The following is a 24,535-nucleotide window of genomic DNA, read 5'->3' on the forward strand; positions in this document are numbered from 1 at the left end:
GTGTATACATACATACACACTCACACGTATATGCATATGTAGTGTGTGTGTATATATGTATGTATATATATATCTATGTATATTTACACATACACTACATATGCTATGTATATATACACATATATGTATGTGTATATATACATACACACTCACACGTATATGCATATGTAGTGTGTGTGTATATATATGTATGTGTATATATATATATATCTATGTATATATATATACACACTCACACGTATATGCATATGTAGTGTGTGTATATATATGTATGTGTGTATATCTATATCTATATCTATGTATATATATACACATACACTACATATGCTATGTATATATACATATATGTATATATATACATAGCATATGTAGTGTGTGTATATATATGTGTGTGTGTATATATATATATATATATATATACATAGATATATATATATACACATACATATATACACACACACTACATATGCATATACGTGTGAGTGTGTATGTATATACATAGATATATATATACACACATACATATATACACACACACACTACATATGCATATACGTGTGAGTGTGTATATATATACATAGATATATATATATACACATACATATATACACACACACACTACATATGCGTGTGAGTGTGAGTGTCAGAATATCTCACTTATATATTGTTAGTTTTCTAAGTTCAATCTGAACAGTTGGAAACAGAGTAGAACCGTTAAATGAAGGTGTTTCTTGGTACCCTTTGACCAGTAGTTGGCGCTGCTGCTGCTGCTGTGTCTCTTCATCAGGAGCAGTGGTCTGATATAATGAAACAAGTCCAGTGTGTACGGTCATATTTAGGGTTTTATGGACCGTTTTCATGACTCGGAAGCCCTTTGTGACTGCCACAGTGAGTCGGGAGTCACTGGAATGTGGTCTGGTTCCAGCATCGGTCACATTCAGAGGAATTCTCTACCTGCTGCTCATAGAAGCCTCTTGAAATCTTGAAGACTTTAATTTCATAAATTAGTCATATGCTGATTAAAACAGTTAAAGTGCATTCATTTGGCATAAATAATTGGTTTCTGCACAGACATATACACCTTTTTCTGTCGTCATGGAAATCACAAGCTTCATATTAAAACTACTTCGAGCAAAACTGTATTTTCTGCGTTAAAAATGGTATTTATAGCAGTAGAAGAACTGCTAAAGTCCAACAGGGTCCTCAAGATGTCTGCATGGTGTCAAATTGTGTGCAATATTTAACACTTTGCTGTGCAACACTGTGCAGTGCAATAGCCAACACTGACGCTGCTCCTGTTTATTGTAGTTGTTTGTAGTCGTGATTGCGTATCACAGTGTATTATGGTTGCTGACTGTCGTTCATTGTAGTTTCTAACAGGGACAGTAACCCCAAAGTGGGACAAATAAAGGCTTGTCTTATTGCAGTGATCATTGGTGCATAATTGCTGCACAGTTGGGGGATCTATTATTTTACAATAAGTAAAGTCTGTACTTCCGAACGTTTTTACACTGATTTCTTCATTCAGGCTCCATCAGACTCAGTCCTGAAGTGTTTGACAGCTATTGCATTGGATAAAAGATTTATTCCACATCTGTAATACTATCCTAGATATTGTCAATCCTGGGATTAAGGTTATTAGAACTAGTGTATAAGCTCCTGCGATTATCCTTTGGATCATTCCAACCCTCAAGATGTGAAAGAATGACCGAGTCCTTCCCCGCACATCTGCTCTCTGGAACCTCCTGGGTGCAACTGTCAGGACAGAACTGCTGTCCATCACCATGGCACTGGAGGGGCTGCGAATAATCTCCTTTAAATCATGAACAGTTAGATGATATTTTTGATTCTTTATTATATGTCTTTGGAGTGTGTCACTGTACTACTGGTTTTGACAATCTCTCTCTCTCTCTCTCTCTCTCTCTCTCTCTATATATATATATATCTATATATATTTATATAGATATATAGATATATTTATATAGATATGTAGATATATATGTATTGTTCCTTGAATAAGTCTACGATAATAATTATAAGAATAATAACTTCATTTGAAAAGCATCGTCAAAATAATGTTACAAACCACTTTACAAGATTGTAAAAACAACGAGATAAATAAACATAAAAACAGGCTAGAGAAGGTTTCAATAGAAAAATTTAAAAAAATACAGATAAAGTGAACCAGACGAAATTTCCATGCAGTTGAAGATTCAGAACTTACATCAAGTAAAACAAGGATCATTAAAGTGGGTTTTCCACCGACATTTGAAGACAGATATGGAGCTTGCCGGTCTGATCGCCTCAGGGAGGCTGATCCGGAGAGAGGGGGCCCCAGGTCCTCTGGCTGGACCCTGGGAGGGTGAGCAGAGCCTGGCTGAGGACCCTAGGTTGGAGCATATGGTTTTAGGAGGTCCGAAATATAACTTGGAGCAAGTCTGGAGAGAACCTTAAATTATTACGAAAAAATTAAATGAACTCTAAAATTAACGCAGAAATAACTAAAGGGTTCTGATCAGCAGACCTTAAGTGTCAGGCTGGGCTGCAGCGGGTTAAGAGGTCTTTCGTGTACTCTGGGGCCACACCAAGAGGGGCTTTTCCTGTGGGGGGGCAGTGATGGGACCTTCAGATTTGGTTTAGCTGTGAAAATGTCGGTTCTCACTCATCTGAATTGGTTCCTTCTGCCAAGACAGGAAGATCTTCGAAGTGAGATCAGAAGGGAACCGCCGGGTCATGATGTGCTCAGATGGATCAGAACAGGATGTACACCCACATTGCAGCCTGTTGGAGATCACACTTCTCAGTCTCTATAGCGATAGGCCACACCTTGCTGGGCCTGAGGGCTGCTCCAGTAACTGGTCCATTATGCCCCAGTGTATCGCAAAGCCCAGATTTGATCAAATTAAACCTGGATTCTTGTTGAGAAGAAATAATGCTTTGATAATTCAGTTACAGAACCAAGACGCAGCAGTTTGACTGCATGGATGGGTGGATGGATGGATGGGTGGATGGATGGATGGATGATGGATGGATGGGTGGATGGATGGATGGATGATGGATGGATGGGTGGATGGATGGATGGATGATGGATGGATGGGTGGATGGATGATGGATGGATGGGTGGGTGGATGGATGATGGATGGATGTTGATGTATGGATGACGGATTAATGTTGGATGATGGATGGATGATGGATAGATGGTTGATGGATGATGGATGGATGTTGGACGGATGATGGATAGATGGTTGATGGATGTTGGATGTATGGATGGATGGATGAATGTTGGATGATGGATGGATGTTGGATGGATGATGGATAGATGGTTGATGGATGATGGATGGATGGATGTTGGATAGATGGATGTTGGATGGATAATGGATGGATGATGGATGGATGATTGATGGATGGATGATGGATGAATGATGGATGGATGATGGATGAATGTTGGATGGATGATGGATAGATGGATGGATGATGGATAGATGGATGATTGATGGATGATGGATAGATGAATGATGGATAGATGGATGGATGATGGATGGATGGATGATTGATGGATGGATGATGGATGGATAGATGGATGGATGATGAATGAATGGATAGATGGATGGATGATGAATGGATGGATGGATGATGGATGGATGATGGATGGATGGATGGATGTAAAAACAAGCACGGGGACTCAGTTGTTTGTGAGTCACATGCTTGCTCTGCTGCTCACTCACCTGAAGGTCCCTGCTGGTCTGAAATACATCTTGTTTTTCTTTGGTTGGAGAAGAGAGTGAAGGGCTGAAGAAAAGGGACTCAAATGGCCGGTCACAGTCCTCCCTGCCTGCTGCTTCGTCCTCCTGAAAGGTTCCTCCAAATATTCACGTGGAATTTTAAGCAATGAGAGTCTCTTCTCCTCCACAATGAACCTTCGTTGTAGCTGACCTACATTTTCAAAGTGATGGCGGTGTGATTAACTGCTTCAGTTAGAGGCTATTTAAAAATGGAACTCAACCGCTTTCATTTGCAACTGTCAGTTTGCTTAAAAATGAATAATATTGAACATTAATTAAAATATCAAATCTTGTCATTTAATTACAACCATAATGCATCTTAGGTTCCAGGCCCGGTGATATGCTCTCATCTTCACTGGCCTGAAAATACAGCATTTTAAAAAAGAAATGGAGAAAGAGTCCAGCATGAGAAGGCCTGTCACAGATGTGCAGTGGAGTGCCGCTTTAGGTTGGAGTCAGATGATGGTGTTCAGTTTTAAGAGGTCTGCTGGACAGAGGGGGGCCAATGTGCTGACTCTCAGGGTGCTGAAATATTGGGATACTCAGTGATTGGAAGGTGGCCATGATCGCACATTGTCTTCGGGTAAGAAAACCCAAGGACAAGGAGGTGTTGATGTTCCTGTGGAGTGGACCAGGAGCCTCCGGGATGGTCACAGTCAGTGTGACTTCTTTGTGGAAGCTTCCAACGCTTGGCTCATTCCAGGCATTTTGTTAAGCTGGCCAGCGGAGCAGCAGCTCGTGTGTAACTGAGGCTACCGACGGCAAGTTAGCTTTGTCTGAGCCACTCGGGCGAGAATGACAGTTTTAGCTGCTGGTGGAAGGAGATGGGAGTGTCGAGGGGTAAACAGGTGGGACACAGATATATTAAACTTCCTTGATTTGTCTTTCTGTCGTTGGCACCAGATGTGGGATTCAGGAAGGCATCAGTTTTAATGTCATTGTCTTCCACCATTGAGTTCAAATGATCAACAGCGTGAGATGCAGATCACGTGATAGACAGCTGAGTGCATGTGGGTGTCGTGTGACAGCAACAATAGCAGTGGGATCACTTTGTCAAGGGATTAAGTGGATTTATGTCTGTGGATTAGGATGTAACCAGCCGGGCACATTTCAGGAGGAGGTGTGCGTGGGGGCCTGGAGGGCCCTGTTTTAATGGTCCCTGTCAGGTGAGAAAGCCTCTTTTCTTCTGAAATCTCAGCTGAGCTTCTCAAGATTGCACAAGATTCATTGAACAACACGACACCAACCTGGAGAGGAGTTTCTCTCTTTCTCTACTACGGAATTAGACAATGTTGTCTGTGCTGTTTGGGTCTGTCAGTGTTAGCATGATTTGCTCAGGTCAGACTCTCCAGCTGCACTTACATTAGATGGTTCCCTGAAAGTCAGAGTCATGGGTGTGATAAGCTCCATTGGAGGAAGGCCATCACTGCAGTACAGTGCTGGCATTGCGCTCACCTCATCTTCTCATCGCAAGCATGTCCGTCCTTTTGAACTGCAGTGCAACGAAGACTACAACTGAGATCGTGAAGTTAATATCAGTCTTTGTGAGATTTTATTTTTCTCTCTGTGGGTGCAAATACCAACGTCATGCTTTGCTTGATCTGAAAACTTTTCCAGCAACCTGCTTCTCATCCTCAAGCCGACTTTTTGTGAACAAAGTGCATTTCTATGAGTCTCGTTCATCTCGATGCCCTTTGGGACCACAAAATGCAGTTTACTTGAGATACATTGATGCAAATTTCATGTTTGTTGGGGGTTTAATTTCAAACATGTACACTCCTTCCCCAATATTGCCCACTCCTGTGGGCAGAGATAAATGAGACGACACTGCTACAGATAACATGTGATCAAAAACAAATGCATGTGCCAAATCAATACAACAATGATATCACACTAAATTTACCTAAATTCGAACATGTCCTGAGTTGTAGTTTGTTCACAAAGTGTTTATTGGATTTGTTGTGTGCATGGTGTCCGAGGAGCCAGAGACGATGGTAAGTTTTTGGTCAAATAGTCGCTTGAATCGGGGAAAGAAACCAGTTTAAAGAGGTAGGAATGTGTCCTGTAGGGTGGTTAGGGTTGGATGTTTTTCTGGCCGCATGATAACAACTGGATTTCTTTATTTCTTTTGAATAGATGATTTTTGCATGCCAGAGCCTTCAAGATTTCAGTTAATATTGTTAGCAAAGCAATGTCCCGTTATCATAAAAACAATATGATGCAGTAAATTCCACTCTTGAACCTTCAGGGAGATCCGAAGGCTGACGGACTGTCTTTGCTCTTTCTACCGGCAGCTGAGGACCCAAAACCCATTTAACCCTTCTGCATGTTCCAGTCACATCACCATGTCAAACCGATTTTTTTCCCAGGCTAGCATGATGTTTAGCACACCTGTATGCTATTCTACCAACATTATTACACTGACACATTTCCCATGGCAGGTTTCTCAACTCACTTGGATGGCCTGAATGAGAGCCAGGGCCGTTCCATTTGGAAGGCAATCTCCTTCTGTATCACCACTGGTCCTTGGTTTCAAGGCTGTGACCAAATCAAATCGATTTCCAGTAACTCTCGACCCCACTGCCCTTTTGAAGCATTGCATTGCTTCAGCACAGCCCAGTCGACGTATGGAGCTGATTTTCTCTTGAGGCCTACTTCATCACATGTGGTGCCAAGCAGCTTTGATTTAAGAAAACAGAAATTAAATTGTTGTTGATACCAAAAGTCCTTTGTGCTTCAATGAAAAAATGAACGAGTGTAATGTGATCCCATGCATCATTTGAGTGGGAGGTCATGTATTTCATCAGTTGCCAGCAAATAAAATGGATATAACTGAATTCTTTAAGTTTACACAAAGTACTCAGTATTCAGATGAACTCAGGATCAACGCTCTCCTGTGTTCCTGGTCAGCACAAGCCTACAAACAGGCAGAGCCTCTGCAGGCTAACGTGGGTCACCTGCATGTGATGTTTAATGCCTTGCATGGTGTCAACATGCAACGGCCAGTACAAGTCTGCATGCTGCTTAATGAATGTCTTCCTCTCTTTCTCTTTGCTTGTCCGTGCTTCCAGATGACAACCAAGCCGAAGGTGGGTATCAGCACTGCCCGCAATTCTGTGCTTAATTCTGTGAACCTGCTTATTGTCATGGCTGAATGTCAGCACATGCTGCCATGCTGGGAAATGCTAGTATTGACGTGGTAAGTCTGGTCAAGTATTGATGTTCAAGTTAGTCATGAATGTTGAGTGCTAACTGTCATGGCCAAAAAAGGGAACTCGTGTGAAGGTTCAGGAGGATGTAGAATGGGTTATTAATTTGATATTCTTGTTTTTTTGTTGGTTCCGGACAGCGATGACATGGCCACTATATTCAAATCAAAGATTCTTTTTGGTGTTGCAGCAGATTTGCTTCCTGACTGCAATCTGCAGTCACCGGTGACCAGTCTAGGTTCGCTCTACCGTCAGAGCCCTCGGTGATGATCGTTAGTCGTACATTATCCACGACTGTGCCTGCTAATCCAGTGTAGTGGGCGCTGTGCAACAAAGTGAAGACTGATCTGTCCATCAGTCAGATACTCTGGAAGGATCAGGTTGCCAGTGATTTTCATCACTGACATTTGGTGTGGAACGAGAGCGGGGCAGGTTTTGCATATTTGATGCTGACTCCCTGACAGGAAGAGTTGACGTGGAACCCTCAACTTCTCAAAGGGCAAAACAAATCATTGCTGTGCTGTGCCTGATGTAAGAAACAAAGAACCTTTAGGAGAAAGTGAATATGTCATGAAATTAGCCCGTATTGCCAGTAAAGCCTTTGACATTCCTGTAATAACAACTAGTAACCTGGCTAAAGCAGCTCGTCAGCTAATAGCTAGCTAGCACCTTCTCTCATTAATTGAGACTGTCTTCTGTAAACGGTCTCTGACAAAAATGAAGTCACGTTGAAACGTTGACTATTTATTAATTAGAGGAGCTTGATTCAGCATTTTTATTGGATCAAATGAATGAAATACAATAAGACATTAATTACAGCAGTTTTCAGTCTTGAACTCAGTCTGTCTTTCCATTCATCTTCCTTTTCATGTGCGACTCCAATGTTGAGTGGAAATGTTCCAAGGTGAAATTTCTTCAGCTGTATTTACCTGGAGGTGTTATTCTGTGCACCTTTCAGTAAGATCCAACCTGCGTTTAGATTTCTGAATGACTCCAGTAAGTGACTGATGATGCATTGCAACTAGCCTTGGTTGACTGAATGCTCATCATGCTGACCCTGTCTGTGCACCCTCCTCTTCCTCTCCGTCCACTCTTCCCTGTCCCAGCCTCCCTCCAGTAACACAGACATCCTCTCTGACAGAGATGCCTGTGTGTCCGTGTCACACAGCTTCCCATGATCCCTTGTTCTCTGCTGACTGTGCTCTCGTTTTCCTTTAAGGTCTGGCACACCTGATGATGGGCGACCAAGGTATGACCACTGTTCCTTTCTCCTGCTGTGCCTCCATTGTCCCTCCTGCTCCCATTGTGCTCTTAGATAAGTCATGTCACACGTTCAGGCTTGAAGCTTCAAATATGGACTGTCATTCCACTCATTCTCAATGACCTAGTTGATTTTCTCCAGGCGATTTTATTTATTTTTTGCACTTGACCCCTTTTCCAGGCTCAGTTGGCTCTGGACCCCTCACTCTGCTGGCTAGTTGAGTCGTTCCCGTCCATTTCTTTCTTTTGATTGTTCACATTGTACTCGGACAGCGTACATGCAGTTATTTCCTCGTAAAGGGTTTAATGCATGATGAGGGAAAATAGCTTGCTTACTTTCAAAGCTCATCCAACTCATGCATGCTGTTTGTTCATCTTTTCATGTCTGTGGCATGTTGCTCTCATGCACGCGGCGATGCAGAGACGACTATCTCCTCTTGCATTGCTCGTTCCATTAGGGTCTTGCACTTCCTCTCCTAAAGGTGCTCATACATGTAGCCATCAAGCCAACCTCTCCTGTTCTGTGTCCAACCTGGCCGAGACACTTATCCGGGTCTCCTCTCCCTTTGTTCTCCCTTTTTGTCTGGAACCTGCTTTCTTTATGGGACATCTCATCAAATGTCATAGGTAAAAGTAAAGGTACTCCCTCTTCCGATTTCTGAATTCATTACATGTGACAGCAGTGTTTGTGGCATTGTATACTCACAGTGAATGAAGTATATAAAGCCACTGGCAGCTTCTAAATTGCTATCTCAAAACATTTAAAGGTAGGTGCTGCTTTCGCTTCACCGCCACGTTATGGCTGTGCACCGGTTCTGTTCGGCCTGATGCATGGCATTAGGAACAACACAGGCGTATGAACAGAGCTGCTGAGCTAGTTCCAGTGCACCGCCACCACCAACATCCAGGGGCAACTCCCCTTTTTTGTTCCAATAATGGGTTTGGGGTCACAGGTGAGGTTTGATCATGGTGTCGTGGGCCTCCCATCCTGGTTGTGATCTTCTCCCTGTGGGGTAAGTGGACGTCTGATCTTTGCCATTTGACTCTCCTCCCCAGGGCAGAAAGAGGAATCTTGGCTTCTCAGGTCCCTGCTGAGCATTCAAGGTAAAACTTTGATTCCTTCAAGTTGGTCAAACCATGTAAAGCAAAGTGAGCCATCATGAGCGTACTTGGATGCCAGTGTCTGCTAACTGGAGATGAACAAGTTTGTAAGACTCTGATGTTCAAGTCCTCATTTGCATGCTCAAAAATGTTAGTTTTGCTTGTTGTTTTTAGTTATCATACTTTTATGAATGTGAATGCATCATGTTGGAGCGTCTCTATCTATGAACACCACATACAAATGACAGTGTGATTGAAATGCAAGCTGCCATCTTGAGAAACAGCCTGTGAGCAGGTAAGTGTCGGCTGAGGAGAACGTGTGAGGTGGAGCAGCTCATGAGGCCCTGCTGTTGCCTGTGTGATGACGCTACTAAACTCTGACTGCAATGTTTCTTACACACACAAACACACAACAAATGAAATCCCCTCCCATTACTGTGCATGTGTGGAAGTGGTTGCTTCCCATGTTGTAAGGTAAGTGTGGTTCAAATGTCTGCATGCTGCTGGTCCTGACCACATCAGCTGATATTCGTCTGTGGCAGACGGGAGCTGTTGGTGCTGATGGGCTGCTCAGATGAGGCTGGACAAAGACGCGACCTGTTGTTGACTTGCGAATAATGATGGCCGAGAATCTTGGATTAATTGTTTTAGGTGACCGGATTAATTCATTTTAAGACGATAATTGTTTGAGGCATTGTGGGTAAATTCACGGTCGAAGCTTGGGAACATCATCATCAGTGTTTGTATACACACACGAGAGTGAGTTCTGTGAGTTCGGGTGTAGGGTTTTACTGCTTGAGCACTTAAGGAGCGGCATGGCACAGCGGCACCGTGGCCGTCGAGCAACCGAAGGGTCACTGGTTCAATCCTCACTGACCATGTCAGGCTCCAGCCCCCCTGGGACCCTTCATGGATAAGTGGTATTGAAAATGGATGGATGAGCTTGAGCACTTGGTTTGTTATCAGGACATCAAATAGCTGTCGTTAAATGTGTGGTATTGTGCTACTCTACCTTCTGCCTGTCCAGTGTGTACGTGACACGTTTGGGTTCATGGTCCTTTGAGGAGGATGGTTGATGAGTGCCGCCTGTGCTCCATCCAGTTGTAGAGACCGAGGCGCACAGCAGAATAAGTCCTGATGTTGCTGGCACACAATCAGCAGAGTATTTAATTGCTGTCATCACAACATAGTGCAGCTTAAGCTGGAGGCTGTGCAGAGGAGCTTACAGGTACAACTGGGCTTTTTCCAAATTAGTGTACTTTCTAATGTAATTGCTTTCTCTTTGCAAAGATGGAAACAGCCCTTTTCTGTGTTTTCCTGTTGAGCGGGCGAGCAGGTCACTGTCCTGGCCGGTGTTCTCATGACATGCTGCGCGTCAAATTAAAGTGATATTAAAAATGCACCATTTCCAGGAAGCTGGGACTTAGAACCTGTGACAGTCCTCAAACACCAGAGGCTACGTACACAGACGCAGCTCGCCTTCTCATTCAGTGGCTTTTCTTTGTTTTTGTTGTTTTCCTCAGTGTAGATTGATACCGAAGACATCAAAACTATGACAGAACACACACAGACAAACCAGAGAAAGTTTAATATTTGCATATTGCGATGGCAGCTTCTCCTTCATGTCATCACCTACAAGGGTTCTGAATTAAATGGTGCCTTGAAAATAGTTCATCTGTGGGATTTCTCTCCTTGATGTGATTGAGACCACCAGATGTGTTGTTCAGAGGACAGCGGAAAGCACATACAAATACAGTATATGTGTGTGTATATATATATAAGTGTGTATATATACACACTTATATATAAGTGTGTATATATACACACTTATATATAAGTGTGTATATATACACACTTATATGTATATATACACACTTATATGTATATATACACACTTATATATATATATGTGTAACCCACAACAGATGAAATCCGCAAAGTAATCAGCTTTATTTTTTACAATTATTTTACATGTTGTCAGGCCGTAAAACCCCCAACCACACTTTTATACACTTTTCTCAGACAGGCATGAACATTTTCTCACAGTTCTCTCTTATTTAAACACTCACAAAGTTCAAACTTTTGCAGATTTAAAAGAATAAGTTCAATATTAGTAAATGAACATTTTTAACAAATTTAATTTTAATGATCTACGAGGTTTGACACACAACAAACTATGACCAGTCACTCCCGCGTATTTCCCAGTTCCTCTGACGGTGCCTCTTCGTCCTGGCGCTGCTCCGCTGTCACGTCTTTTTCCTCTGAAGGCCTTGGTGCAAGTTTGCTACCCGAAACCAAGTTTGAAGCTTTTAAGTTTGAAGTAGAAAACTTGCAGACATACAGCACTTCAAAGTCACACTGCTAGCGATTGAACATTCATGTAAATCTGGCTAGCCGAACACATTCTGTACTCCCTTAGCCAATGAGGACGCAGAACACAATGCGTGTTCATACTGTACGCTGTAAAAAAAAGCATGCAAAATTACACTAAAAAAATCCGCGAAACAGTGAGGCCGCGACAGGTGAACCGCGTTATAGCGAGGGACCACAGTATGTATTTATATATATATATATATATATATATATATATATATATATATATATATATATATACAGTATGTATTTATATATATATATATATATATATATAAAAGATGAGCAATTTTTCCACATTGAATCTGGGCCCAGTTCTCACATCTTTGTAGGTCTGAATCATTTACATGGAGCAAATATTTGGGATTGAGTTGAATACTGACAAAGACTGCTGCAGCAGGCACGAGTGGGACAGCTGCAGGGAACCCTCCAGGCAATCATCTGTGCCAGATTATATCCACTGAAAGTGATTGTTTTTGCTGCTGACGTGCTCAGGTGGTTAAAAGTGTTTGACAGTATTCTAGGAAGGATTTTTTAGTGCTGGAGACCTTTAAGCTTCTTTCAGGTGTCTACTTTCTACGACGAGCTGCCTGGTGATTGCACTGATGCTCATCATAGCTTGAGCTAATAGCACGACCTCTCCTACTCTCACAGCCACACAGTTGTGTTGGCTGCTAGTTCCACAGTTTGGAAACATACATACATGAGACTTTGTCTCTCAGCTCGTTCTGGATTGTACCCTTCCTGCAGCAACCTGACCATGAGATGTCAGGGGGAGACCTGTGCTACGTCTCTGCAGGCTAACACAGACTCTTACGTGGACGCAGACGGCACTCTTACTCTCTAATTTATTGATTCCAATCATATTTCTCTCTGTTAATCATTAAATAGGTTAGAATTCAAGTCCCAGTTTTTTTTAAAAACAGAATCCTTGAGGTGCATGTATGATATATGTAAAGTTGTATGTATGTGTGTATATACATATATATGTCTATATCTTTTTTTAGTTATGTATATTTATAAAATTAAGTCAGAAAATGCTGTCGCTCAGTTCTCCTGCCAGTTTTCGACTGCCATGTTGACTTGATATAAAAGAAGTATCTTCCTCAGAGGAGATGTCCATCATGGTTGTGCTCCCGTTGGGGAGGAACGGTGATGAATGGAGCTCAGCAGGAATCCAGCTCAGCTCTGGGAGTTTGGGCAGCAGGACTTCGCTGAGGTCACTGCGAGACAGCAGTAACAGTTTCACTTGACACTCTTGAAGTCCCACTTGTTTACTCCCACAGACTGCAAAGCTCCTGATGTCCAGTGTTTCATTCGCCCAGAAATCTAGACTCCCCCTAGTGGGAGCAAATTGAACTTGCAGCCAGGGTCAGTCTAGCAGCACATGGGTCTCTGAGCAGCAGAACCCCAACTCAGGTCGGGCCAGTCACTTTGTGTGAGCTTGCTGGGAGGCGGGCTCAAGTTCATGATGCCAGGTTTGCGACAGTTGTAGTTCGGAAGTTCCTGTAAATAATAAAGATGGCAGCTGCTGGCGAACAGCAGTCCTTCGAATCTGCCTTGGTCTCAATTATGAGCGATTTAAAGTTAAACTTTTCCTTGAAAACAGCACTTAAGTCATTCTTATTGAAAAAATGTTTTCGGACTTTTGCCGACTGGATACGGGAAAAGTTTGATTCATCAGTTTGCTCTGCTGGTGGCTCAGCGCCTGGGCCTCATCAGTGGAAACCTGCTTATGATTATTGTCCTGCGGCCACACCGGCAAGTCACGTTCAAGTCTCCATAAAAGGGTGAGACACCGCTGACAAATTCTGTTAGGTTTTGCTGGTGTCTTCATTCCCACCACGCCAGCATGCGATATCTCTTGGCGATACTTGGGGGTTTCTCAGTTTTATGAAGATGCTTGTTGAATCGCAGGCACGCCAGCAATTCTTATTTTTTTCCGCAAAAATGGAAACTGTCATTTGGCTCCATAACTTAAGGGTTTCTCCAACTTTTCCACAACACATCAAACGCCAAACACCTCCACAGATTCTGTTCTGTCACTCTGACCACGTCACTTTCTTCATCGCTCTGATTGGTTGTAGCGCTATCCTTCTGCGTACAGAGGGAGTTTGAAGATCACCATCATCATCGTTTGTCCTGCCCCTTTAATTGAGCCCTGCCAATGGCGCGCTTCCAGACCAACGTCTCTCGGTGTAGGTCTGGCTTGCCAGGCTAGTAATTCATGGTTCTACATGAGTGACTTCAGCAGACAGGCTCTTTGCGTGTGAGGTCCAGCCTGATGTTCTTTAGCCATATATTCTGTTTGACATGTTGCTGTGATGGCTTGGATAGTTGTCTGTTGAACTGGCTCTCGTGTTCCTGGTGAGACTGGACCTGTAGTCCATGTGTTGGATGTTTGTTCTTGTGAGTGTGTTCACACTGCCCTGGGTGAAGCAACATGTGTACCCACGACATGGAGCTGCTCAGCTCGGTGATCCAGAGGAGAGAAAATCGCAGTCAGTTAGAACGGCGTGTCGACAAGAACAGCATCTTGAGATTACCCATCATGATCGTCATGATGTCCAGAAACAGACAAGAAGATAGAGACCCAGGCTAGTTAGCTTAGCCCAATGGCTTGTAGTGGGTGGGAAGTGTTAGCATCAGCGAGCTCAGGTCCAGGCTAGTTAGCTTAGCCCAATGGCTTGTAGTGGGTGGGAAGTGTTAGCATCAGCTAGCTCAGGTCCAGGCTAGTTAGCTTAGCCCAATGGCTTGTAGTGGGTGGGAAGTGTTAGCATCAGCTAGCTCAGGTCCAGGATGCTGGTGTGTCCATCAGTAGCAGCAGTCGCTCTTCTAGTCCTCAACAAACGTTTGGTTCTGTTGACCCAGGTTCCAGTGGAGCTTTGGAGGTGCTGCGTCAAATCCCTGCGCCAGTCAGGAAAGTAGTTCTGGCTACGTGTCTGATTCTAACACCACAACATCTCCTCATGTTAAACTGGTATTCATCACCAAGGTGACACACAACCCTCCTCATAGGGTTTTGCTCCTCCTCTACCTGCGTTGCGGTAAGCGTGTGTCCTCACTTCCTGTTTCTGTGCTTTGTTGAACGTAGTGCTTTGCTTGCTGTGCTCGCTGAAGTGTGATCATCCCCGCTAATTCCTCATTCATTGACTAATTACCTGCCCAAACTACATGTCTAAGTGCTTTATTTGGCCTAAGTGTGAAGACCGTCTGTCTTGTAGCGACAGTCTTTCTTTCTGTAAACTCTCCACTCTAAGCTAGCGATGGCTTCCCCCTCGCTCTCCTCTCCTGCTCAGTGGGCCACTGTTCAGTTCCTCCTCAGCCTCCTCTAGTGGTCCTGATAAGTGCGTTAAATGTAGTTTGTTTGTAGCGTTGGAGGCGAGGCTTAGCGAGGTTGAATTGGACCTGCGGCGGCCCCGCACCGATGGATCCAATCAATTAGCCGCTAGAGCTAGCCAGTCCCGTTAGCTGGTGCCGACCGTCTTAGCTTCGCCCCGACGGGCGCTCCTCCGGCAGCTCCCGAGCAGCCGGGAAACCAGGGCGGCTGGGTGACTGTCCGAAGGAAGCGTAGTCCGAAGTAGAAGCCTGCTGTCAGCGACAAACCACCGCTTCACGTCTCTAACAGGTTCTCCCCACTCGGCAACACACCCGCCGAGAAAACCACTCTGGTAATTGGAAGTTCCGTTCGGAGAAACGTGAAAATAGTGACACCGGCAACTATAGTGAAGTGCATTCCAGGGGCCAGAGGGGGCGCCGTCGAGTCAAATTTAAAAGTGCTGGCTAAAATGAAACGTATATATGATAAAACTGTTATTCCTATTGGTGGTAATGACCTCCAACTGCGCCAGTCAGAGGTCATTAGTATAAACAGCGAGTCGGTGTGTACACTTGTGAAGACGATGTCAGACTCCGTAGTGTCTCTGGACCCCTGCCTAACCGGACCAGCGACCACATGTTTAGCCGCATGTCATCGTTCAACCGCTGGCTGTCGAGGTGGCGTCCAGCAAACCAAGTGGGCTTCATAGACAATTGGAAACCGTTCTGGGGGAGACCTGGTGTGATTAGGAGGGACGGCATTCATTTCTAGAAAAATGGCCCAGTTTATAATAGAACCAGAACCCTGAGAACCCAGAGTTCAGACCAGGAAGCAGAGCTGCTATCTTATACACTTCACTGCGTGTCCACTAGGGGGCAGTGACCCACCCAAACCCCATAGAGACTGTCTGTCCCACGACCACGTCAGTTTATTCACTCCAGTTCTACTGTAGAGGAGTCAATCAGAAACACCTGATCAAAGTTAATACAGCGACTAAATTAACTCAACAAAACATCAGAATTAGATGAGGACGATTAAATATCAGATCTCTGAGGCTGAAAACTGAACCAGTGAATGAAGTGATACCTGACAGTTGTGTTGACCTGCTGAGTCTCACTGAAACCTGGCTGGTGACGATGAGGATGCTAGTCTGAATGAATCCACTCCTCCAGTCACAGGAACACTCACATTCCTCCAGGCTCTGGCCCAGGAGGTGGCGCTGCTGCCATTGTTGACACCAGTTTAGTAATAAATCCCAAACCAGAAGAAGTTTCCATTCATCTGAAAGCCTGATTCTCAGTTTGTCTCCTCCAGCCTGGAAACTCTCCAGCCTCTCTGATTGATTATTGAGGACCGTCCTCCTGGTCCTGACTCTGGGTTCTGATCTGGATTCTCAGAGTTTCTATCAGTTCAGTTCTAAATCAGATCAAGTCATGATTGGAGGAGACTTCAGTATTCATGAGGATGTTGATAACCACAGTCTGGTACTGCATTTCTCTCTCTTCTAGACTCAGCTGGTGTCCATCAGTCTGTCCATGAACCCCCTCACTGTCACAACCACACCTCCACCTCCTCCTAACATGTGGAACTGAAGCTGAACATCTGGTTGTGTTTCCACAGAACGCTTTTATCAGACCACCAATCAATCACTTTGGAATTTGGACTGATCAGCTACACTCCACTCAGGAAAACTGTAGTTTCCAGATGTTTGTCTGATCAGGCCACACCTGGATTTAAGGAAGTGGTTCCATTGGTGCTAAATTCAGTATCATGTCCCACTGTAACAGAGGGCGCTGTTGTCCACCTTAGTCCCTCCCAAACTGATCATTTTATCCATAGAGCAGCAGCACCTTAGCAACAACTCTGGACTCTACTGGCCCACTAAAACAGAAAACTATGAATCCAAGGAAACAAGCACCTTGGTATGGTTCTGGAACCTGACAGCTTCAACAAGAAACCCAGAAACTGGAGAGAAGATGGTGCTGCTCCAAACTGGAGGAGTCACATGGAGTCTGGCAAGATGGCCTTAGAACCTAGAAGAAAGCCCTTGGTAGAACCAGAGCAGCCGACTGTCTCTTCTGTCTCTCTGTCTTCCTCCATTCTCTGTCTTTGTCTCTGTCCATCAGTCTCTCCTCCTTTCTCTCTCTTTTTATCTCTGTCCCTCTCTTTCCTTCTGTCTCTCTGTCTTCCTCCATTCTCTGTCTTTGTCTCTGTCCATCAGTCTCTCCTCCTTTCTCTCTCTTTTTATCTCTGTCCCTCTCTTTCCTTCTGTCTCTCTGTCTTCCTCCATTCTCTGTCTTTGTCTCTGTCCATCAGTCTCTCCTCCTTTCTCTCCCTCTTTATCTCTGTCCCTCTCTTTCCTTCTGTCTCTGTCTTCCTCCATTCTCTGTCTTTGTCTCTGTCCATCAGTCTCTCCTCCTGTCTCTCCCTCTTTATCTCTGTCCCTCTCTCTCCTTCTGTCTCTCTGTCCTCCTCCATTCTCTGTCTTTGTCTCTGTCCTGCTCTCCTGCTCTCTCTCCGTCCCCACTGATCCTGGATCTGCTCCACCTTCCTGCTGGTAAAGGAAGGTTCTGCTGGCTGCTGTTGCAGGATGTGCTGCTGATGGAGAATTGTTGGGTGGAGGTTCATTGAAGGAGGGAGGTGCTGGACCTGTTCTGCTTGGACAGAGTCAGGACAGAACTTTGGTTGTGATTTGGTGCTATAGAAATAAAACTGACTTGACTTGACTTGACTCATATTAATGCAGGCAGAGACGGTTTTTGTGTTTCCTTCTGTTATTAGGCTCAATGTAGCATCCAGTTGTGTCCTCAGCTGAAGCTAACTGGACCGTCGTTCACTTGGAAACAGATCATGACCCGACTTTCCCTGGACCACAGCCTGATTATCTGGTCTGACAACAGCCTGGGTTCTGTTATTGTACAGGGTTCCTGAAGGCTTCTCTCTTTACTGAACAGTTGACAAGTTTGTGAGCTGATGGGTTGAATCTGTTGGCTGTCACATTCCTGCAAAATACATCTACACGCAACTTCAAGCACATGCCAGTCCGTCCTGGTGTGGCTGCTTAGAGACACATCCTCGTAAGGAGGATGTGTCTCTAAGACTTGATGACAGGTGATCTATCTTTGACCACCACAGGCTGTGACCAACCTTTAAAATCAGGACCCAACAAGTTATTTTAAATCCTGTGGAACGGCATGTCAGAATGTAACTTTACAGGACTCCTCTGCCTTAGTTCTCTGACAGGTAACACAACACCATGTGGTGTGCATCGATAAACAACAGATGTTGCCTTTGTAGCTTCTCATGAAACCTGGTCGACTGTCAGTGAAATCCTTTGGGCTCCATCGGCTCCCCCAGGATTACAAATTCTTGGCTTTAACAGCAGGATTGAGTGTATCTGTGCTGTCAGACCTTCACTGTTAGATGAACGGTAGACTTTGCAGGGGATGGCCAGAATCAACAAATCCAAGATGCGTTTTAGTGAGGGTGGCACTCGGCACTCATTTCTGGCACTGTGGATTCATGCATCTTCCGGAGGGCACAGTCAGAGTTAGTAACACCTCACAGTGCCTCTCAGCATTGCAAATGTCAGTGGGATTGCTGGTTTAGACATTGACTCAACTTCAACAACAACCTCCTGATGAATGACATCATCATCATCTTCCTGACGCGGCGCACACAGACATGAAGCTCTTTGAGTGACCAAAGACAAATGTGATAGTTCTTCTGCTCCTGGGAGCACCCGTTCCACCCGAGGGCCCCCTTCATTACAGTCTCTCTAGGGATTCTGTGCTTGTGCGTGAACCTGCTCCATCCAGTCCCTCAGCAGCACATCTGGCCCTGAGACTCCACATCAGACACGAATGTTGCTATTAGCTCTTTGTATATTCCTGAGGAACAGCTCTGTACGAGAGTACAACACATTAGCAAACATTAGAAGTTCTGTTACTGTTGAACTTGATGTGGTGAAATAAGAGAGGCCAACATCTAGTTGTGTAACGGTGGCTGGTACTACTCTGATACATGTATGTTACTCTCAGACAGCATCTGACAGAGTATGGGTCCTGCGTTCACCTCCCTAGTATTCATTAGCCACTGGTAGTGACAGCTCCACTACCAGTGGGCGAGGAGGTAGACGGTTGAGTGACACAGCGTCAGGAAGGTTCTGGTGTGACTGCTCAGTAACTGCTGCTGTGTTAAATTACATTGATTTAAGTCAAAAGGAGATGCAGTATCGGGGCAGGATTACAGTCATATTGACACAAGTACTTCGCTCATCTGACTGACTGATTACTCTTGATGTATATGCAGGCTGGTGAGAAGATGTGGCTGCCAAAACCCATTTCACATGTATGATTAGTCATGTTCCCTCTCCACAATCATGAAAGCGAACATGAAGAGGAGTGATGCTTAACTCCTGATTGACCAGAGAAACAGGGTATGACGGTTGATGCTGAAGTGGCTTGTCTCAGATCAGCTATGAGGCTCAGCCTGAAACCTGAACGCGTCTGTTGGTGTACATGCCACTTTCACCCCCAAGGTGTTCAGATTGAAATGCCAACAAATGATAAAACACTTTGGAGTGATTAAAAGCAGAAGGCTGTCCCCACTGATCCTGGATCTGCTCCACCTTCCTGCTGGTAAAGGTAGGTTCTGGTGGCTGCTGTTGCAGGATGTGCTGCTGATGGAGAATTGTTGGGTGGAGGTTCATTGAAGGAGGGAGGTGCTGGACCTGCTCTACTTGGACAGAGTCAGGACAGAACTTTGGTTGGGGTTTGGTGCCACACAAATAAACCTGACTTGACTTGACTTGAATTATAGACCTCCTGATTTCAGGTTTTAGAACCTTCAAGACTATAGTAGAACATCTCTTCCCTAGCCAAGAACCTTCATTTTGGACAGTTTAGCAAACCTGAATGATGCTCAGCATTTTTAGTGTCCAGTAGAATTCATTCTCTCTGCAGTAACTGTGAGTGGCAGCTATTTTACTGCAGAGGTTATCATTATTAGTCTTTGCAACACCTTGTGTCATCCTCTCACCTAATTGAAAAAGCAGAAAACTATCTAATCAGTCAGCTGCATTTCCTTGAGAGTTGAAATGTGGCTTATATTGAATATATATTTAACATCTGGAATAAGTCTACTCACTCCAAATATCCTAATGCCAACCCTCACGTCAGTGCACAGAATCCAGTGAATGGAATGTTTTCAAGGTCAAACGATGGATTTCACACCTCCAGAGTCTTAAACGCATCTGTGTCCATTATCCTAGAAAACAATTAGAGCTCTTTCCTCCTAAGTGTCAGATCAGGGTACATTAATACACTGGCAATAATGCAGCTGCTGTCAGAAGGATGTAAGAGGGCTTGGAGCTCCGCCAGAGTGAGACATCCAGCCTCCGCATTCTGTATTGGGGGAAGTCTCTGTTGAACGAATCACACAAAAGCACGGGTCTGTTAGGATGATTTGGATGATTTCAGTAATTAACGATGGTACCAACTGTGCTTGCTGTGAATCCGGCCTAGTTCGTTTAATAGGCATCTAAATCTACGTGTCTCTAATGTAGGAAGACTTTCCAAGGTGAAGACACCAGAGCTCAGCTCGGAGGACAAGGTCTTTATTCTAATTGTACATAGAACATTTGGAACCAGCAGTGGTTGGTTCTAGCAGCGTCCAGGTCAGGGGCACTTAGCACACACGTCTCTGATGAAACATCAGTATGTTGAATATCCTGAAATCTTGCACAGTACAAACGACTGTTATTTACAGTTCATAAATAATAAACATATTGAAAACAATTAGGTAACAGTTTGTAAAGAAGCCTAACGATGTAAATGTATCTGTACTTACAAGTACAGGCTCCTTAGATGAGTAGCCAGAAACCTGCAGTGCTGGGGTCGACTACAGCGACATCGTTGTACGCTAGTATGCAATCAGGCGTTTCCCATTGGTCATGGAATAAGCACTCCAGATGCGGGGTGGATTTTTTCTTATATCCGACATGACGATAGTTTTACAATTGATTTGATTTGATTTTGACTATCTGTATAAAAACAAGTACAGATGATATTTGCACAGAAACACGTGGAAATATTAGAAATGTTAAAAATATGTCATTTTTACTACCCTAAATGATATATCTTTAGCATTGTTTTCTCATCATAATTAGCCAGTGATGACACACCAGGACACATTCATCTCTGCTCTGACAGGAGGAGTGAGATTAGTTCAGGACGCCTCTGCAGCACCACAGATTATTACATTACTGCTGATTGTATACTGGAAATTAGAGGAAGCTGAAGAGAACTAAGGGTCAAAGATGTGAAACCCATCAGCTCAGCTGCTCTTATAGGGAGGCTGTCTCTGTTGGCCAGCTTCATCTGCAGCAGCATCCTCTCAGGAGCTTAAAACATCAAGACGAAAACAACTATAACAACAATAACAACAACAGAGACAGCAACAATGACAACAATAGCAACAACGACTATAACATCAACAATAACAACAACAGAAACAGCAACGAAAACAACAATAGCAACAATGACTATAACTTCAACAATAACAACAACAGAAACAGCAACTATAACAAAAATAGCAACAATAACAATAGCAACAATGACTATAACATCAACAACAAAAGAAACAGCAACAATAACAACAATAGCAACAACAACAATAGCAACAGAAACAACAATAACAATAGCAACAACGATTATATCATCAACAACAATAACAGCAACAGAAACAACAATAGCAACAGCAACAATAACAATAGCAACAGAAACAACAACAGCAACAATAACAACTATAACAATAACAACAGCAACAATAACAATAGCAATAACAAATATAACATCAATAACAATAACAACTATAACATCAACAACAATAACAACAGAAAGAGCAACAAAAAACAATAGCAATAACAACAACAATAACAACAGAAACAACAGCAACAATAACAACAATAGCAATAACAAATATAATAACAATAACAACAGCAACAATAACAACAATAGCAATAACAACTATAACATCAACAACAATAACAACAGAAACAGCAACAGCAACAAAAACAACATCACCCAAGAGCAGCAGTCTTTGGCCTCATACTGTGGCTATCTATCGTTCCCTATGAATATGAAAGGATGACGAGCAGGATGAGTTCTCCCAACCTAAAGAAAGTGTGAGAGAGAATGCAGAATAAAGGAGGGATCAATAAGAACAAGGCTCATCTGGCTCCCCAGGTCGAGTGGAAGAAGATCTGCTCCCGATCAATAGAGCTGCTCAGTGCCAGCCTGAGACTACAGTCAGGAAAAAAAATGGCTTTCTAGGCCTGCAAGAGAGAGGAAATGAATCTCAGCTGAAAATAGATGAAAGAGACATACGGATTCTTCACCGGGTCACTGTCAAATGTTCACGTCTTATTTACGTTTCGGATTTGAGATTTCAGATTATGGTCATGTTCCTTGCCTGTGGTGAGAGAATAGTGCCAGGTGCTGTTTTGATTCAACGAACGGGGCATCAAATCCCATTCAGCCTCTCAGTCTGTGTTATATAATGTTCACAATGCATGTTTATGGAGGGAAGTATAATGCTGTAGTGCTGCTTTGTTCTGCTGATTCATGAGAGCAAGCTGGTGGCTAAGCTACTTTCAAAGAGATTGTGATTTCCTCCATCTTAAACGCTTCATTCAGCTGGTTGATGTGTGTTTCTTGACAGGCTGACTGACTGTTTATCTCTGCGCTTGGTGAATACTTCACCATGCTCAAGAATGATCAATTTGATTACCACTTACAGTCACTGTTAGATCTCTTGAATTCATTAGGAGATTTTTCCCCTGCGTGACTTCCCCATGAGTACACAAGCGAGAACATGTCAGCCACATCCATGTTGCTGGAAACTAATGGAGAGCAAAGACTAAGATTACACAACTGTACTCTGACACACACAGTCCGGTGTCGTGACCCCTCTTGATCCAGCTATGTGGTCAGTAATCCCCAAACCCAGAACTCATGCAGTCCCGGTTCTATGTCCTGTTGCGCTCATGTGACCAGCTGGTGAATGATTCAGCTTGTACATTGGTCAGCCTGCCACCTGGAAATTACATCACTCGATAATGTTAGTCACTGTAGATTCTCTTCAAAATGTAAATGTGATGATCAGAAAGTTAAAAAATATTGTTCATAAAATTGTTTGGATGATCATCTGTCAACCTGAATATAAGCATTTATAAATATCAAGGATACATTTGCAACTCCATTTTCTAACCTTTCAAAAACACATTCATCACTATGAAACATAGCTTAGGCCCAAGCACAGTCTCAGCGGTTGACATGTAATAAACCATTTCAGAGCTTGAGAGCTCTCACTGGTGATATGATACAGTTTGGACATCATTGTGTGAGCGGCCGAACCTTTGTGTGGATTCTCTTCAGTGACGCATGGTGAGGAAACGCCAGCCCCTGAGGGAAATAATTGAATAGTCCATTTCCAATTGCTTGTGCCCTGGAAAATCCATGGGGGTCAGTGGCAATTTGTCTCTGGGGCTATGCATTGAGAGTCATTACGCTGAAGACCAACATGGCCGCAGGGACCAAACCATTTTTCTTAAGGGAACACCTGTGTTGCCTTTTGTACATTCTTCATTTACAAATAGGTGCAATGTTCCACCTCATTCAGAGGAGAGATACAAGAACTATAAGAGCTGGATTCCACAGCCTCCATTGCAGCGAGCGCATCTCATTAACCCCTGTCTTCCAGCATCTCATCTTGAGACTTCATGTCTCCTTGACGCTAACAAACATGGCTAAGAAATTAAACATTTCAGGAATCTTTTCATCAGAATTTGCTGCCAGGAGTTCTGCTTATGGGACGAAAGTGATGTTTAGGTAATGCTGATATTTCCGGATGGATCTGAGACAACGTTCTCTGCTCCATTCTCACTCATATTTGCTTGTTCACCATGCATGCGTTTTGTAAAGGAGGCTCCTAGTAATTGGTTCCTCTGAGGAAGCCATTTAAGGATGCACTGGGTAGCTAATTAGTATGCTGAACACGAATTTGATCTACGTGGTCACAGATAATCTTTGGTCTGCGATGGGCTTGGCTGAGGATTGTTGTTGATTATCTCTTCACATTATAAAACAGAGCTGAAAATGAGGAGGGTTGACTTCTCAGTAGAACTTGTATTTGTACTGCATGTATCCATCCAAATCTGATTTATTGCACCACAAGTGTCTTCTACAAGACGTGTGAGAAACTGAGCAGGTTTGTGGAGATGCAGGAAACTGTGGCTGCTTCAATAGAAGCAGAGCTAACTAGTTTTTTTTTAGACAACCTGAAATAAACTGCATATCTCGACCGGTCACCAGCACAACAGCAGTGCTAATATTTTGGGTGATTTTATCCTCATAGCGCGACTCTTCGTCTACCCTGCGTAACTTTACTTTTAACACCAATCTTTTAAACATGAACTGTGTGGCCTACAT

At 43.6% G+C, this 24,535-nt stretch overlaps 1 protein-coding gene across 15 annotated transcripts in view; it reads left to right on the plus strand.

Moving 5' to 3' along the window:
• The window catches only part of LOC147248034 (neurexin-1a-like), a 286,884-nt gene that overhangs the window by 11,833 nt on the left and 250,516 nt on the right, over window positions 1-24,535 (plus strand). For 11 of the 15 annotated variants that reach the window (XR_015109327.1, XM_086179713.1, XM_086179714.1 and 8 more), the window contains exons 3-5: window positions 6,854-6,871; window positions 8,211-8,240; window positions 9,308-9,355. Coding sequence is in view for 14 of the 15 variants with exons in the window: in XM_086179713.1 (XP_086035839.1) it covers window positions 6,854-6,871; window positions 8,211-8,240; window positions 9,308-9,355 (96 nt within the window). In the remaining variant the exon portion in view is untranslated. The remainder of the gene's footprint in view (window positions 1-6,853; window positions 6,872-8,210; window positions 8,241-9,307; window positions 9,356-24,535) is intronic. The other 4 variants (XM_086179709.1, XM_086179710.1, XM_086179705.1 and 1 more) reach the window with 3 other exon arrangements.

Source organism: Aulostomus chinensis, chromosome 16 (genome assembly GCF_037954235.1).
Source record: "Aulostomus chinensis isolate RoL2024-O1b breed Wild chromosome 16, RoL_Achi_v1.0, whole genome shotgun sequence".
In the NCBI taxonomy this organism is placed as follows: Eukaryota; Metazoa; Chordata; class Actinopteri; order Syngnathiformes; family Aulostomidae; genus Aulostomus; species Aulostomus chinensis.